The 19,538-nt window shown below is 42.6% G+C and overlaps 1 protein-coding gene across 1 annotated transcript in view; it reads right to left on the reverse strand.

Annotated features, from left to right (window-relative positions):
- Positions 1-19,538, reverse strand: part of LOC128700232 (Inverted repeat-binding protein) — a gene marked incomplete at its 5' end in the record, with an annotated part of 86,920 nt that overhangs the window by 14,186 nt on the left and 53,196 nt on the right. Inside the window, 3 exon segments of the mRNA XM_070081010.1 lie at positions 6,820-7,011; positions 8,013-8,148; positions 9,627-9,704. Of these exon segments, the coding sequence (XP_069937111.1) occupies positions 6,820-7,011; positions 8,013-8,148; positions 9,627-9,704 (406 nt within the window).

Raw genomic sequence — 19,538 nt, forward strand, 5'->3', positions numbered from 1 at the left:
AGTGTATAAGTGGAAGATGGGTATTAACAAACGGGATATAAATAAGGTTTTGAGGATATCCCTCCAAAACAGAACCCGCAATAATGGATTCAAATTAGATAAGTTTAGATTTCAAAAGGATATAGGAAAGTACGTACTGGTTTGGTAATAGGGTAGTTGATGAGTGGAATGATCTGTCTAGTAGGGTTATCAAAGCTAAAATCTTGGCTAGTTTCAAATTTAGGTTGGATAAATACATGAGTGAGAGGGGTTGGATTGTCAAAGCTTATTGCTTGGGTAGCATTTATGCTGTCAGTGGGTTGGATTTGTGAAGGACCTGCCTAGTATGGGCCAACAGGCCTATTGCAGTGTTCCTCCTTTATGTTCTTAAGTCATCCTTTTTTGTTCCATCCTCTCTAAATGACCAAACCACGTCAACAACCCCTCTTCAACCCTCTGACTAATTCTTTCAGTAAATCCACACCTCCTAATTTGTACACTATGAATTCTCTGTCTCCTTGCTATAGAATTTGCAACGCATGCTTCACACCCTTATAAGTGTGTTGGTACCACTATACTCTCGTATATTCCCTTCTTTGCCTCCATGGATAAAGTTTTTTTTTTTTGTCTCCACAGATACCTCAAAACCTTACTCTTATCTATGTTCACTTTTAACTTTTTTTCTTTATGCACCCTACCAAACTCATCCACTACCCTCCCTGTCTAAAGTTTACTTTTACTAAAAAGCAATCTCTCCTACAAACCTTAACTCGAGCCTCACTATCCTCATAAAAACTCTTTACAGCGTTTAGTAACTTACTATGTATTCCATACACTTGCAACATCTGCCACATCGCTTCCCTATCCACCCTGTCATATTTTTTTTTTAACACGTTGGCCGTTTCCCACTGAGGCAGGGAGTTTGGAGGGACCCTGTCATGTGCCTTTTCTAAATCCAGAAAGGCAATGAAAACTTCCCTACCTTTATCTAAATATTGTTTAATAACTTTTAATAAAAGGGGTAAAGCAGCTGGAACTGATGGGATCATGACAGAAATGTTAAAAGCAGGGGGGGAGACAGTGTTAGAGTGGTTGGTATTTTTGTTTAATAAATGTATGAAAGAGGGAACAGTACCTAGGGATTGGCAGAGAGCATGTATAGTTCCTTTATATAAAGGGAAGGGGGACAAAAGAGATTGTAAAAATTCTAGGGGAATAAGTTTACTGAGTATACCAGTAAGACAGAGTAGGACTGCATATGAGCAAGGAGGCTTTAGAGTGGGTAGGGGATGTGTAGATCAAGTGTTTACATTGAAGCATATTTGTGAACAGTATTTAGATAAAGGTAGGGAAGTTTTCATTGTATTTATGGATTTAGAAAAGGCATATGATAGAGTGGAGAGGGGAGCAATGTGGCAGATGTTGCAAGTACATGGAATAGGTAGTAAGTTACTAAATGCTGTAAAGGTTTTTTATGAGGATAGTGAGGTTCAGGTTAGGGGTGTGTAGAGGGAGACTACTTCCCAGTAAAAGTAGGTCTTAGACAGGGATGTGTAATGTCACCATGGTTGTTTAATATATTTATAGATGGGGTTGTAAAAGAAGTAAATGCTAGGGTGTTTGGGAGAGGGGTGGGATTAAATTATGGGGAATCAAATACAAAATGGGAATTGACACAGTTACTTTTTGCTGATGATACTGTGGCTATGGGAGATTCTCAAGAAAAATTGCAAAGGTTAGTGGATGAGTTTGGGAGAATGTGCAAAGGTAGAAAGTTGAAAGTGAACATAGAAAAGAGTAAGGTGATGAGGGTATCAAATGATTTAGATAAAGAAAAATTGGATATCAAATTGGAGAGGAAGAGTATGGAAGAAGTGAATGTTTTCAGATATTTGGGAATTGACGTGTCAACTCCCAAATATCTGAAGGATGAGGTTAATCATAGACCTGATGAAGGAACAAAGGGGAGTGGTGCGTTGAGGTATATGTGGAGACAAAAAACGTTATCTATGGAGGCAAAGAAGGGAATGTATAGTGGTACCAATACTCTTATATAGGTGTGAAGCTTCGGTTGTAAATGCTGCAGCAAGGAGACAGTGGAGATGTCCTGTCTAAGGGCAATGTGTGGTGTAAATATTATGCAGAAAATTCGGAGTGTGGAAATTAGGAGGTGTGGAGTTAATAAAAGTATTAGTCAGAGGGCTGAAGAGGGGTTGTTGAGGTGGTTTGGTCATTTAGAGAGAATGGATCAAAGTAGAATGACATGGAGAGCGTATAAATCTGTAGGGGAAGGAAGGCGGGGTAGGGGTCGTCCTCGAAAAGGTTGGAGGGAGGGGGTACAGGAGGTTTTGTGGGCAAGGGGCTTGGACTTCCAGCAACCGTGCATGAGCATGTTTGATAGGAGTGAATGGAGACAAATGGTATTTGGGACCTGATGAGCTGTTGGAGTGTGAGTAGGGTAATATTTATTGAAGGGATTCAGGGAAACCAGTTTTCATATAGCCGGACTTGAGTCCTGGGAATGGGAAGTATAATGCCTGCACTCTAAATTAGGGGTTTAGGATATTGGCAGTTTGGAGGCATACGTTGTGTATCTTTATACGTGTATGCTTCTAAACTGTCGTATTCTGAGCACCTCTGCAAAAGCAGTGATTATGTGTGATTGAGGTGAAAGTGTTGAATGATGATGAAAGTATTTTTTTTTTGGGTCACCCTGCTTTGGTGGGAGACAGCCGACTTGTTAAAAAAAAAAACTTTTAAAGATAGCATATTAAATTTAATGAATACAAGTATCTTGCTATTATGCCTACGAAACATGACAAATCCACCCGGAAAGATTTCACAATGAAGGGTAGCTTGGGAAACTATGAAGATTGTCGATTCATATATACACTATTGTGCTAATACCCTTTTTTTTCAAGATTAAAGAAAATAAAATAATGCAAATAAAATCTATTTTTTGCTTACCTATTCCATTTGGATACCTGCACAATCTGATGATTCCATTTGGCATTTATTTTTATGAGCTCTTAAATACATTTTGAGTTTTCCACATTTGCAGTAGTGTTCTCGCTTAAAAAAAAAGTTGTCATTACTTATGAAATGACCCTTGTACCACATACTACTAAATATAAGGTTGATGGGAAAACGACTGCAATGTGTATGTTTTTAGAGGAGCAACTAATGTGTCAGTTCATTATTTAGTGATAGCTATAGTAAAATAAAAAGGAGATGGTGAACAAGGAGAATATTGTCTGTGGGTGAGACGAAAGTGAATGAACTAAACGCTGAAACAGCTGGGAGCAAATAAGCACCTATTGGGACAAAAGTGAGTTAAAGTAGGAGGTTGACAAGGGTTGGTTTAAGAATGAAGTACCAGTACTAGTGTGCAGAAGACATTGGTAGTTAAAAGAGGATAGGTTTAGATGAAAAGAGAAATAGTTGTTGGAATAACAAGGTAAAGATGGTGGTAAAGAAGGGAAAAAATGGCATATGACAGGTTTAACAATTTATAAATGATATAGGGAAGGCATCTCCATGGGGAAGTGAAAAAGAATTCTTCCTCTGTAAGCCATGCATGTTGTAAGAGGTGACTACAATGCCAGGAGCATGAGGCTAGTAACCCCTTCTCCTGTATAAATTACTAAATTTAAAAAGAAAAACTTTTGTTTTTCATTTTAGGTCACCCAGTCTCAGTGGGATACAGCCAGTTTGTTGAAAAAAAAAATGGGGAAGGCAGAATATAAGAGAAAATGAGAAGTTAAAAAAATTTTGAGGAAAAAAAAAAAAAAAAAAGCCAATGTGCATATAGGTTAAGCTTTATCAGCAAATTTTGCCAAGAGTAAGAATTAGTTTTAAAGAGAGATTATCAAGTTAAAAATGCCTAGGAAAAGCAAATGGACTTGGCAGCTATAAATGAAAGAGAGAACATGTTAGATGGGAAGGCAGAGATACTAAGAAGACAGAGAAAATAATTTGAATAGCTATTAAATGCTGATGATAAAAGGGAGGCAGTGATTTCATGCATTGGATTTGACAAAAGTGCATTAGCAGTGGGTAGAATGAATGGAAAAAAGCAACTTGAATAGACAGGATTACGACAGATATTAAAAGGTGTACCTAGAGACTGGCAGAGTGCATAGTTCCTTTGTTTAAAAGGAAATATAGGACAAGAGAAAGTGTAGGAATTATAAGGTAATAAGCCAGTTAAATACACTGGATAAATTATATGGCAGAATTATTATGAAGAGAGTTAGGAGTAAGACAGAAAGTAGGAGTGCAGAAGAACAAGGATTTAGGAAGGGTAGAGGATGTGTAGAACAAGTGATTAGATTGAAGCATTATTTTTTTATTAACACATCGGCCATTTCCCACCAAGGTAGTGTGGCCCAAAAAAGAAAAATTATCACCATCATTCACTCCATCACTGTCTTACCAGAGGCATGCCTACACAACAGTTATAAAAATGCAACATGAACACCCCTCCTTCAGAGTGTAGGCACTGTACTTCCCATCTCCAAGAATCAAAACCGGCCTGCCAGAGATTAAAGCATATAAGTGAAAAAATACTAAGTTAAGGGTAAAGAACCAATTGTCACATTTATGGATTTAAAATTTACGATAGAGTGAATAAGGAAGAAATGTGGCAGATGATTTAAATATATAAAATTGGTACAACATTGTGGGATACGGCTGGTGCGTTGAAAGAAGAGAGGTACAACATTACTGAAAGCAGTAGAGGGCTTTTATATGAAGTGAGGTCCAGGTAAGGGTATGCAAACAAGAAGGGGACTATTTTCTAGTAAAAGTAGGGATGCATTGTTACCATGACTGTTTAACATACCTATAAATGGGGTTGTAAAAGAAGTGAATGTTAGGGTGTTGGGGAGACGTGTGGGATTCAAAGATAATGAATCTAAAACAAAGTGGGAGTTGCTATTTGTTGATGACAGGTCTTTTGACAGATTCTGAAGAGAACCTGCACAGTTGGTGAATGAAAGTGTGGAGGCAAAACTAAGTGGAAATGTATGAGATGGTACTTGATGGAGTGTAAAAAAAAGTGATGTCGTGTTACTGTGATGGTTGTGTTCCAAGCAGATCTTTTCTTGGTTAATTTAGTCAACAATTCATATTTGGGAGTGGACGTGTCAGCGGATGGGTCTATGAAAGATGAGGTGAATCATAGAATTGATGAGGGAAAAAGAGTGAGTGGTGCACTTAGGAGTCTGTGGAGACAAAGAACTTTGTCCTTAGAGGCAAAGAGGGGAATGTATGAGAGTATAGTTTTACCAACGCTCTTATATGGGTGTGAAGCGTGGGTGATGAATGTTGCAGCGAGGAGAAGGCTGGAGGCAGTGGAGATGTCGTGTCTGAGGGCAATGTGTGGTGTGAATATAATGCAGAGAATTCGTAGTTTGGAAGTTAGGAGGAGGTGTGGGATTATCAAAACTGTTGTCCAGAGGGCTGAGGAAGGGTTGTTGAGGTGGTTCGGACATGTAGAGAGAATGGAGCGAAACAGAATGACTTCAAGAGTGTATCAGTCTGTAGTGGAAGGAAGGCGGGGTAGGGGTCGGCCTAGGAAGGGTTGGCGGGAGGGGGTAAAGGAGGTTTTGTGTGCGAGGGGCTTGGACTTCCAGCAGGCATGCGTGAGCGTGTTTGATAGGAGTGAATGGAGACAAATGGTTTTTAATACTTGACGTGCTGTTGGAGTGTGAGCAAAGTAACATTTATGAAGGGATTCAGGGAAACCGGCAGGCCGGACTTGAGTCCTGGAGATGGGAAGTACAGTGCCTGCACTCTGAAGGAGGGGTGTTAATGTTGCAGTTTAAAAACTGTAGTGTAAAGCACCCTTCTGGCAAGACAGTGATGAAGTGAATGATGGTGAAAGTTTTTCTTTTTCGGGCCACCCTGCCTTGGTGGGAATCGGCCAGTGTGATAATAATAAAAAAAATAAAAAAATTCATATTAGTTAATTAATCAGTAATTCTTAATAGTTAATTTAGTTTCTTTTAAAAAAAAATTAAATAAAATGTCACAGAAGGAAGACATTATTAAATATTCTTTACAAGCACTGAGGATATGCAGCCTGAATGCTTAATACCACTAGACAATATTTTTTAACAATATAGTAGTTTGTAAATGTTATATGCATAATTTTAAGATTGAAATGCAATCCCTCACATTATGAGAGAAAAAGTATCTTTTATTTAAGCATGATCTTCTTGACTTTCAATAAAAACAAACAAAAGAGAAAGGAAGATTCTTGGTCCATTCTTATTGCCAAATTCACTGTTCTTATTTAATAAAATAAGATGGCATATGTAAGTAATTCTTTACTGTCCCATCAATGTAAGGGCAGGCTGCTGCTCCACTATGTTGCCTCTAACACACACTCACATGAATTAAACTGTTAATAATTTTTTTATTTGGAAAATAGTGTACTAATGCAGATCATGAGAGAATAAAAGGACACAATACTGTGACTGGAACAATATACAAATACGTAACCCACACGTAGGAGAATAAAACTTACAATGACATTTTGGTCCAACCATTAACTAGTTAACGATCCAAATCGAACCAAAATGTTATTATCAGTTTCATTCTCCTTCTATGTGCAGGTTATTTGTGCACGAGGTGCTTAAAGTAAATATAACAACAGTTAAATAAACCTTATTACAAAGGCAATTATTTTACATTTCAAAACAGTTACTAAAATAATCAGAACTTTTGATGTTGACAGAAATGTTTTGGTGACCAACATGGCCCCAAAAAAACAAGTACTAGTGTGTACTACATGACGAAGAACAATAACATAATACGTATTAGAGATTATCTTACCAGCAAATGGCAAGTGACAGGCAATAAACCCTGGTGGAGTTATCTGACTGTTTTTATCATCTAGCTCCTCTTGCTGGGGTATCAATGCTGCATATGACACCGAGGAACCTTGACGTGCAATCAGCCGCACAATTGCTGCCATTTTTCGTGCTAAACAGCGATCTAACAGAGCTGCAAACATTTTGTTGCTACCTGTGCAAGAAATTTTTAACTTTACATAACAGAATAAAATATAATCAACAATCCTCTCTCATTTCTAACTCTTTTTAAATACAGAACAACTGAATTTAGATTATGTAGGAGGCAAAATAAGAAATTAAAAAAAATGACATAATAAAATTTCCAACGTCATGAACAATAAATGGGTCAAATCACTGAAGATGTTTTTTTTTTTTGTGGGGAGAGATTGTGAGAAACAATTTCATAGCTAGTTTCATAAAAAAGTATATCATTAAATGTTCTAAAATTATTATTTTTCAACCTTACTAGAGTACTAGCTGAAGAATTTTTACCGTCTTCACCATTTTTAAATGCTAGGAATTTTCATATTAGTATTATAATCTGGTGCCTAAAGCAGACCTCATCAAGGAAGACAATTATTTGGAATCCTTTATTGATGATAATTTGCCAATGAAGTGAGCTTTATCAAGTTGCAGAGAGATGCAACTTGATAAGAGCCCACTGTGCACACAAAATGCCTTCAATAAAAGATTCTGCATAACTGCACTTGTCTCTCTTTACCACTGTGTTGGTACTGTATTTCACATTATTTATCCACACTTTCTGCAGCTGATGTCCCATTTTCATGCCTCTTGCTCTTCTGTATTCTTAATCATAATCACAGCATAATACAATACTGAAAATGGAAAAACAGCTAAGACATGCATCTAGCTTATCCTTGGGTCAAGCAGAGGTGTGTAGGCTGTTCCAGTGACCTTTTATATCCAGTGATAATAACAAGAGAGAAATGTTACTTGAATGAATGATAGTTTTTAATGTTAACTGATGACATTAAAAGTGAGAGAAATCTTTGCTGTGCTAGTTTTCAATTTTAGTGATGGCAGATAAAAGATTATAATAATTTAAAATGGCTGTGGCTTTCCTGAGCAACTGAACACTGTCCAAATCACTTCAAGAAAATTTATCATAAAAATTAAACAACAACTTAAAAAATTAACAATTCTTGAGTTTACCTTTAACTGATTTTTCATCAGGGTAAATGAAGTTGGCAGGTTTGACATGATAATATGGTTTGAGACTGCTGATGGGTTTGAACCCCAAGAGCTTCATTCCTGGATCGTAAACCTTGTTAATGCTACGTGCCTCATCCTGTGATAGAAGAACAATGAATAACAGAAGGCTATGCTTCAAACAGAGAATGTTTGCCACCAGGACATCATATTATCTACTGGTAACTGCAGTATTCTTGGATCATATATAACAAGTAGCCACCCCTTGATTTAGACAAACATTTGGAAATGGTAATAAACATTGCCTCACTAAGTGTGCCACAGAGAGACATGCTTTACCCAAGCTATCATCTTGCAGGCAGCTCAGACTTTAAATTCTTATTAATTTTATAAAAGATAGCTATTAAAATCTTCAAGGCTACTCTAACTTAAGCAATTAAAAACTGTTCAAATCTGAAAATAGCTACAAATGAATACTTAAATCTCAAGTGTAAATTTAGCATTTGTTGGTGGAAACACCATGTAACATACAGAATAAGCACAAGTTTTGGCGTTTCTTTTAATGCTTTGCATCATATCGGCTTTTCAATTTTTTTTAACTCTCTTGAATGTTTTAGAATTAGAATACTGTATTATTATTTTAATTATTATTAGTTTAATACTGGCTGTCTCCCACTGAGGCAGGGTGACTCAAAAAAGAAAAAAGAAAAGTTTTTCTTTTTACATTTAACAATTTGTACAGGAGAAAGGGTTACTAGCAGCTTGCTCCAGGCATTTTAGTAGCCTCTTATGACATACGTGGCTTAGAGAAGAAGGATTTTCTCCACTTCCCCATGATTATTATTATTATTAAAGTTCAACCTGAGTACAGTAAAGATTTGTTCTGGTGCACTGTTTCTCTTCTGTTAGAAATTCTTGCCAAAGATCCTCTAAAACACATCAGTAATTTATAGATTTCTCAAAGTATATATGGATAAAACTGTCCATTTCTAATATGTTTTAAGCTTAAAAAAGCTGGTTTAGCATGTTATACAGGAAGGCCCTGCATTTTGTCGTCCCCCTTTCTGGCTGTTTTCAACTGAGCCACTGATCATTATGTTCTGTGTTTTTTCTGTTTTTCTGCCATTTTTGCATAACAGCTGCATCAGGGAAAAGTGACCATTGTCATATTTTAAGATATGTATTGTATGTACTGTATATTCATTTTTTTTTTTTTTAGGCCCTAGCTGTATTGAGCACTTAATATTTGACAGTGTAAAAATGTTATCAGGCATTTTTCATGCATCGGATAGTGAAATAACCCATATTTTCCACTCACTAGCTATTTTCGCTCATCATCTGGGATCGGGAACTTAACCACCAAAAAAAATGGGGCCCCCCTGTATACATTTTTGCACATTTCACTAAAAAGATACCTATGGAGATGGAGAACAAAATGCTTCACCCACTGGTGAAAGACTTCATTAAAATTAATGTAACTCTCAGAAGTGATACTGACAACATTTCTGATTGTAAAATTAAAGCTTTTTTTTTTTTATACATAAAAGTGAAATCGTACTTCTTTATTTCTCCTCCATCCTGCTAAGTTACAAATATTAGTGTCATTAATGGGCTTACCAGTGTAAACTTGATGCTCTTCCCACCATACACCTGGTATTTCACGTAGTCTGAGGGCATCAACAACTCTCCAGTATCCTGAGAATTTGGAAATGTTTTAAATGTCATGGTATTATGCAATTCTATGAAGTTAATTATGTGAAGAAAAGTTCAAACATCTTATTCCTTGGTTTTCCCAATCTGTCTTACATAAAATTAATCACATTTTATTATGATAATGTTATACAGTACCACCAAAATTAGAAATAAGATACATGTGCAACATCTGGGGGCCTTTACCTGGAAACATATTGCCAAACAGTAGCTTTTTGACTTCAGTACAGAGATGATATGCAAAAATAGAAGATGAGGTAACCCATCCCTCAGCATTGCAGAACTATACACAAATGACAGAGGAAGATGAGGTAATCAGTCCCTCAGCCTAGAAGCTAGTGTGTAGTACCTTAAGTCTTGACATTTTCTTTAAAAAAAAAAAAAAAAACTTGTAGAAAACTACCAACACTCTCTAGGGAATCCCTGATGAAGTTTTTATTTTATTACATTTAGATAGTTACTCACAAACTTGTAAAAACATGACTAAACAAATCACAAAACGGGCGAGTGCTTGAACCCATGGCAAGCAAGTCCTAATACTGTACTTGCTTGCCAGTGTGTCATCCACTAAACCATATAAGCCTAATAAGATTCATTCAACTAAGTATATTTCTATACACCTTAGGTAGGTAGCATGGGCCCCAATGTGACTAGAAGTCAGCCAGAAGTGTGCTGATATCACACTCATTTTACCTCCCCCCCCCTTTCCCCTCCACTGACTGCCACATCCCCATCCCTCCTTTAGAGTGCAGGCACTGCCCTTTCCATCTTCAGGACTTAACCCAGCTAACCACTTTCCCTGAATCCCTTTAAAAATGTTACCTTGCTCACACTATATTATCCTTATTTCAACATCTATGAAGTCTGGGTTGTAAATGTATAGAGTTCTCAACAACAGAGGGCACCAAACAAATGAAAATCAAATATAAATGCCAAATATATCTTTTGCAACCTACCTATTCAGCTTTTGTCCAGCATTCATAATCCAATATTGTTTTTGTTTTTTCCCCAACAGGTTGGCCATCTCCCACCAAGGCAGCATGACCCAAAAAAGAAAGAAACACTTTCACTATCTTTCACACATAATCGCTGTCTTTGCAGAGACTCCCACATACGACAGTTTAGACGTCACTCCAAACAGCCAATATCTTGTCTCCATTATATTTTTACCCTTTATTTATTTTTATGTATTTACTGCCCCTTGATACTGCTGTTTTAATAATCAGTTTTAATGCTTGCAATGATCATTGCATTTATAATCTTATCTTCAGACAACTCAGTTATGATATATTAAAATAATCTAACTATTATGTCAAGTAATTCTAAAGTCCTGGTCTTAAGGTTACTCAAAATGCTTAGCATAGCTATGGGCTTTTCCATGTATTACACAGTCACTTTTGTGCGGAAGAGTGTTCTCTTCCACACAACAAAGATAGATGTGGGAGAATCAACATGTCCCTTCCCTGCTCTGCACTGAGCAAATATAACACAAGAGAAACAAAACTTTCACATCCTGACACATTCATCCAAAAGCAAAGCTACAAACCACAGTATGGGTGGGATTAGAACTCATGGCAAGTAAGTGATAAAACTCCAGACCAGTGTGTAGTAAGTCACTGAGCCAGTTGGCTACAATAAGATTCATCCAACTAGGTATATTTATACACCACAGGAAAGTTAGCATGGGCCCCACCATGACCTAGTTGGATGAATCTTATTGTAGCCAGCTGGCCCAGTGGCTTACGCACTGGCCTGGGGTTTTATGACTCACTTGCCATGGGTTCTAACCCCATCCATACTGTGGTTTGTCTGCAATCATGTTATTTCAATTTTGTGAGGCAGGAAAGCTACCTTTTACAGTCAAGAATTACAAGTTACAAAGATGTCATGGGATGTTCTGGCTAGAGAAACAAATGCCAAGAAAAGCAGGAAGGCCCTAGTTGAGATGCCTAAGTAATGTTCCTATATACTTGCTGCTACATACAGTACTGCCCTTTGTTATACAAGTTTTTTTAATTATGACTTAGGACATTCAGAGGGTCTCTTGAATTGTGTATTTGCTTAGCTTGACTATTTGCAGCAAAAGTAATGTACTCAAGGAATATAGCAAACCTGTAAATGTCACTCAGCACTACATGGCAGAGGAGAAAGAGACTAAAGGAAAAGAGGTGGGGGATACTGAGTAAAAAGAAAAGAAAATGATTAGGGTCACAGTTGATTTAGTATATCAGTGCAAGTTAATAACACATAGGAGTGAAGCAGCAGGAAAGTTGGAGCCATCAAAGAGATAAGGCAAATAAAATACAGTGGACTGTTATATTACACGGTAGTTACATTCCTGAAAATGTTGTGTTAGGTAAATCCGTGTTAGATAAACTAAAGAACTTATGGGAAAAATAGGGTTATGTTCCTGGGAGTCTGAAAAAACCAAACAACTTTCTTTTTAGGCCACCAGATCTTACAAAAAATAAAAGTGAATATGTAACTGCTAGGTAGTAGGTTGGTAAACAGCAACCGCCCAGGGAGGTACTATCATCCTGCCAAGTGAGTGTACAACGAAAACCTGTAATTGTTTTACATGATGGTAGGATTGCTGGTGTCATTTGTCTGTCTCATAAACATGCAAGATTTCAGGTATGTCTTGCTACTTTTACTTGCACTTAGGTCACACTACACATACATGTACAGTGGACCCCCGCATAACGATTACCTCCGAATGTGACCAATTATGTAAGTGCGTTTGTACGTGTATGTTTGGGGGTCTGAAATGGACTAATCTACTTCACAATATTTCTTATGGGAACAAATTCGGTCAGTACTGGCACCTGAACATACTTCTGGAGTGAAAAAATATCGTTAACTGGGGGTCCACTGTACAAGCATATATATACAAACCCCTCTGGGTTTTCTTCTATTTTCTTTCTAGTTCTTGTTTATTTCCTCTTATCTCCATGGGAAAGTGGAACAGAATTCTTCCTCCATAAGCCATGTGTGTTGTAAGAGGTGACTAAAATGCCGTGAGCAAGGGGCTAGTAACCCCTTCTCCCGTATAAATTATAAAAAGAGAAATTACTCACACGGTGAATTTAGAAACAAAATGAGAAACTGGGTGTTTCGTCGCATTTTCTGGTTTTGACCCCCGGGATAAACTCCACCCTGCCTTGGTGGGATACAGCCGGTGTGTTGAAAGAAAAGAAAGATGTAACTGCTGTTCATTGTCATGATGCATTATGCTTTTTTCACTGATTAAGACTACAAATGCAACAGAAATACCAGTACAGTGGACCCTCGGGTAAAGGCATCATCGGTTAGTGCCAAAATCGGATAACGGCTCGCTTTGGCGTCAAAATATTGGCTCGGCAAACGCCAAATAACTCAGTTAAGGGTTTTCGTCCTGAAGGTGTCTGCGCGGCCTGAGTGGGCCCAGCCACTCCATAACTCCGTGTACAGCCAGTGTGCCATTATTTACAAGCCGTTGCGAACGATTCCACGCGTACATGCGATACATTTTGTATTATTCCATTGTTTTTAGTGCTTGTAACTGCTACATAATCCACCATGGGCCCAAAGAAAGTTTCTAGTGCCAGCCCTGTGATAAGAAGGAAAGAAACACAATAAAATCAAGAAAAAACTCGTAGCTACACTCCCTGCATGCCTGATACACTTCCTGCATGTCAGCTACACTCCATGCATGTCAGCTACACTCCCTGCATGTCAGCTACACTCCCTGTATGCTTGCTACACTTCCTGCATGCCTGGTACACTACCTGCATGTCAGCTACACTCCCTGCATGTCAGCTACACTCCCTGCATGCCTGCTACACTCCCTGCATGCCTGCTACACTCCCTGCATGCCTGCTACACTCCCTACATGCCTGCTACACTCCCTGCATGTCAGCTACACTCCCTGCATGTCTGCTACACTCCCTGCATGTCAGCTACACTCCCTGTATGCTTGCTACACTTCCTGCATGCCTGGTACACTACCTGCATGTCAGCTACACTCCCTGCATGTCAGCTACACTCCCTGCATGCCTGCTACACTCCCTGCATGCCTGCTACACTCCCTGCATGCCTGCTACACTCCCTACATGCCTGCTACACTCCCTGCATGTCAGCTACACTCCCTGCATGTCTGCTACACTCCCTGCATGCCTGCTACACTCCCTGCATGTCTGCTACACTCCCTGCATGCCTGCTACACTCCCTGCATGCCTGCTACACTCCCTACATGCCTGCTACACTCCCTGCATGTCAGCTACACTCCCTGCATGCCTGCTACACTCCCTGTATGCCTGCTACACTCCCTGCATGCTTGCTACACTCCTTGCATGCCTGCTACACTCCCTGCATGTCTGCTACACTCCCTGCATGCTTGCTACACTCCCTGCATGCCTACTACACTCCCTGCATGCCTACTACACTACCTGTATGCCTGCTACACTCCCTGCATGCCTGCTACGCTTCCTGCATGCCTGCTACACTCCCTGCATGCCAGCTACACTTCCTACATGCCTGCTACACTCCCTGCATGCCTGCTACACTCCCTGCATGCCTGCTACACTCCCTGCATGCCTGCTACACTTCCTGCATGCCTGCTACACTCCCTGCATGCCTGCTACACTCCCTGCATGCCTTCTAAACTCCCTGCATGCCTGCTACACTTCCTGCATGCCTGCTACGCTTCCTGCATGCCTGCTACACTCCCTGCATGCCTGCTACACTCCCTGCATGCCTGCTAAACTCCCTGCATGCCTGCTACACTCCCTGCATGCCTTCTACGCTTCCTGCATGCCTGCTACACTCCCTGCATGCCTGCTACGCTTCCTGCATGCCTGCTACACTCCCTGCATGCCTGCTACGCTTCCTGCATGCCTGCTACACTCCCTGCATGCCTGCTACACTTCCTGCATGCCTGCTGCACTCCCTGCATGCCTGCTAAACTCCCTGCATGCCTGCTACACTCCCTGCATGCCTGCTACGCTCCCTGCATGCCTGCTACGCTTCCTGCATGCCTGCTACACTCCCTGCATGCCTGCTACGCTTCCTGCATGCCTGCTACACTCCCTGCATGCCTGCTACACTCCCTGCATGCCTGCTACACTCCCTGCATGCCTGCTACACTCCCTGCATGCCTGCTACACTCCCTGCATGCCTGCTACACTCCCTGCATGCCTGCTACACTCCCTGCATGCCTGCTACACTCCCTGCATGCCTGCTACACTCCCTGCATGCCTGCTACACTCCCTGCATGCCTGCTACACTCCCTGCATGCCTGCTACACTCCCTGCATGCCTGCTACACTCCCTGCATGCCTGCTAAACTCCCTGCATGCCTGCTACACTCCCTGCATGCCTTCTACGCTTCCTGCATGCCTGCTACACTCCCTGCATGCCTGCTACGCTTCCTGCATGCCTGCTACACTCCCTGCATGCCTGCTACGCTTCCTGCATGCCTGCTACACTCCCTGCATGCCTGCTACACTTCCTGCATGCCTGCTACACTCCCTGCATGCCTGCTACACTCCCTGCATGCCTGCTACGCTCCCTGCATGCCTGCTACGCTTCCTGCATGCCTGCTACACTCCCTGCATGCCTGCTACGCTTCCTGCATGCCTGCTACGCTTCCTGCATGCCTGCTACACTCCCTGCATGCCTGCTACACTTCCTGCATGCCTGCTACACTCCCTGCATGCCTGCTAAACTCCCTGCATGCCTGCTACACTCCCTGCATGCCTGCTACGCTCCCTGCATGCCTGCTACGCTTCCTGCATGCCTGCTACACTCCCTGCATGCCTGCTACGCTTCCTGCATGCCTGCTACACTCCCGGCATGCGTGCTACACTCCCTGCATGCCTGCTACACTCCCTGCATGCCTGCTACACTCCCTGCATGCCTGCTACACTCCCTGCATGCCTGCTACACTCCCTGCATGCCTGCTAAACTCCCTGCATGCCTGCTACACTCCCTGCATGCCTGCTACACTCCCTGCATGCCTGCTACACTCCCTGCATGCCTGCTACACTCCCTGCATGCCTGCTACACTCCCTGCATGCCTGCTACACTCCCTGCATGCCTGCTACACTCCCTGCATGCCTGCTACACTCCCTGCATGCCTGCTACACTCCCTGCATGTCTGCTACACTCCCTGCATGCCTGCTACACTCCCTGCATGCCTGCTACACTCCCTGCATGCCTGCTAAACTCCCTGCATGCCTGCTACACTTCCTGCATGCCTGCTACACTCCCTGCATGCCTGCTATGCTTCCTGCATGCCTGCTACACTCCCTGCATGCATGCTACACTTCCTGCATGCCTGCTACACTCCCTGCATGCCTGCTACACTCCCTGCATGCCTGCTACACTCCCTGCATGCCTGCTACACTTCCTGCATGCCTGCTACGCTTCCTGCATGCCTGCTACACTCCCTGCATGCCTGCTACACTCCCTGCATGCCTGCTACGCTTCCTGCATGCCTGCTACACTCCCTGCATGCCTGCTACACTCCCTGCATGCCTGCTACACTCCCTGCATGCCTGCTACGCTTCCTGCATGCCTGCTACGCTTCCTGCATGCCTGCTATGCTTCCTGCATGCCTGCTACACTCCCTGCATGCCTGCTACACTCCCTGCATGCCTGCTACACTCCCTGCATGCCTGCTACACTCCCTGCATGCCTGCTACACTCCCTGCATGCCTGCTACACCTACTGCATGCCTGCTACAATCCCAGCATTCCTGCTACACTTCCTACATGCCCGCTACACTCTCAGCATGCCTGCTACACTTTCTGCATGCCTGCTACACTCCTTGCATGCCTGCTATACTCCCAGCATGCCTGCTACACTCCCTGCATGTCTGCTACACTCCCAGCATGCCTCCTACACCCCCTGCATGTCTGCTACACTCCCTGCATGCCTGCTAAACTCCCTGCATGCCTGCTAAACTCCCTGCATGCCTGCTACACTTCCTGCATGCCTGCTACGCTTCCTGCATGCCTGCTACACTCCCTGCATGCCTGCTACACTCCCTGCATGCCTGCTAAACTCCCTGCATGCCTGCTACACTCCCTGCATGCCTTCTACGCTACCTGCATGCCTGCTACACTCCCTGCATGCCTGCTACGCTTCCTGCATGCCTGCTACACTCCCTGCATGCCTGCTACGCTTCCTGCATGCCTGCTACACTCCCTGCATGCCTGCTACACTTCCTGCATGCCTGCTACACTCCCTGCATGCCTGCTAAACTCCCTGCATGCCTGCTACACTCCCTGCATGCCTGCTACGCTCCCTACATGCCTGCTACGCTTCCTGCATGCCTGCTACACTCCCTGCATGCCTGCTACACTCCCTGCATGCGTGCTACACTCCCTGCATGCCTGCTACACTCCCTGCATGCCTGCTACACTCCCTGCATGCCTGCTACACTCCCTGCATGCCTGCTACACTCCCTGCATGCCTGCTACACTCCCTGCATGCCTGCTACACTCCCTGCATGCCTGCTACACTCCCTGCATGCCTGCTACACTCCCTGCATGCCTGCTACACTCCCTGCATGCCTGCTACACTCCCTGCATGCCTGCTACACTCCCTGCATGCCTGCTACAATCCCTGCATGCCTGCTACACTCCCTGCATGCCTGCTACACTCCCTGCATGTCTGCTACACTCCCTGCATGCCTGCTACACTCCCTGCATGCCTGCTACACTCCCTGCATGCCTGCTACACTCCCTGCATGCCTGCTAAACTCCCTGCATGCCTGCTACACTTCCTGCATGCCTGCTAAACTCCCTGCATGCCTGCTATGCTTCCTGCATGCCTGCTACACTCCCTGCATGCATGCTACACTTCCTGCATGCCTGCTACACTCCCTGCATGCCTGCTACACTCCCTGCATGCCTGCTACACTCCCTCCATGCCTGCTACACTTCCTGCATGCCTGCTACGCTTCCTGCATGCCTGCTACACTCCCTGCATGCCTGCTACACTCCCTGCATGCCTGCTACACTCCCTGCATGCCTGCTACACTCCCTGCATGCCTGCTACGCTTCCTGCATGCCTGCTACGCTTCCTGCATGCCTGCTACACTCCCTGCATGCCTGCTACACTCCCTGCATGCCTGCTACACTCCCTGCATGCCTGCTACACTCCCTGCATGCCTGCTACACTTCCTGCATGCCTGCTACACTCCCTGCATGCCTGCTACACTCCCTGCATGCCTGCTACACTCCCTGCATGCCTGCTACACTCCCTGCATGCCTGCTACTCTTCCTGCATGCCTGCTACACTCCCTGCATGCCTGCTACACTCCCTGCATGCCTGCTACACTCCCTGCATGTCCCAGAGTGTTCAAGAAAACAATGTCCCGTCTCATCACTCATCAACAAGTCCACAATAGAGGTAAGTGTCATTTCAGTAATGTTTATTGTGCATGTATCATTGTTTTCTATGTAGGAAAATGTATATTTCATGTTAAAAAATTATTTTAATACTTTTGGGTGTCTGGAATGGATTAATTTCATTTCCATTATTTCTTATGGGGAAAATTAATTCGGCTAAAGGCTAAATCGGTTAAAGGCTAGCTCTCTGGAATGGATTAAAGGCGTTACCCGAGGGTCCACTGTATTTCTTACCTTAAATTGTGGGTGCTGGTGTTTGTGGATGATTGTGAAGAGAGTGGAGAGTTATGTTGTGGTCCTACTGGACTGAGGTGGATGGTAGAGGTTCTGATACTGAAGTTGATGGTTGTACTGGAGTGTGCATAAATTCTGTAATGGATTTCTGTTATATTTTACCCTGCAGTACATTATACAGCTGACGGTAAAGCATCAGCTGCTCTAAACACTATTTCAGACCATTGTCAGGGTTCCCTTCAGTGAAAAAGTCTAAGTCAGTAAAGTCAGTAAGTCAGTCAAATCAGTCAAGTCAGTCAGTCAAGTAAATCAAGCAAGTCAGTCAAGCAAGTCAGTTAAGTAGGTCAATAAAGTTAGTATGCCAGTCAAGTAAGTCTGTCAGTCAATCAGTTATTCATCACACAAACTCGTATATTTACCTCATTCTTATTAATTGTACAAACTGAGGCTTCAGTCGGCCACAGGCTATCTCTTGTCTATCTCTATTTTCTTCGTTAACTCTAAGACTTAAATGCTTATACCTTTTCTTGTCACTTTCAGCAACACTGGTATGCCTACTGGGTGCCATGACTGCTTTGCAGATACAAGATCTTCTTTCTTTCAATAAACCGGCCGTATCCCACCGAGGCAGGGTGGCCCAAAAAGAAAAACAAAAGTTTCTCTTTTAAATTTAGTAATTTATACAGGAGAAGGGGTTACTAGCTCCTTGCTCTTGGCATTTTAGTTGCCTCTTACAACACGCATGGCTTACAGGGGAAGAATTCTGTTCCACTTCCCCATGGAGATAAGAGGAAATAAACAAGAACAAGAACTTGAAAGAAAATAGCAGAAAACCCAGAGGGGTGTGTGTATATATATGCTTGTACATGTATGTGTAGTGTGACCTAAGTGTAAGTAGAAGTAGCAAGACGTACCTGAAATCTCAGATACAAGATATGACAATTAAAAGATCAAAACACAATTCACAAACGCACCTAGCTCCTAGGGAGTATTCGTACTGGACACGTATGCACGAAGGCTGGGATGGGGGTGGCGGGTGTGTCGGGGGTGGCAGGGGATGGCGGGAGGTCTCCCCCGCTGACCCACAACAAGGTAGCAGCTTGAACTGTTTGAACTGGGGAAATTTTTTCCGCGCCCGCCAACAGAATCGTGTAAAGTTAATTTTACAAAGTGTTATATAAAATTGTGCT

The sequence above is a fragment of the Cherax quadricarinatus genome, unplaced genomic scaffold, assembly GCF_038502225.1.
Source record: "Cherax quadricarinatus isolate ZL_2023a unplaced genomic scaffold, ASM3850222v1 Contig1443, whole genome shotgun sequence".
Lineage (NCBI taxonomy): Eukaryota > Metazoa > Arthropoda > Malacostraca > Decapoda > Parastacidae > Cherax > Cherax quadricarinatus.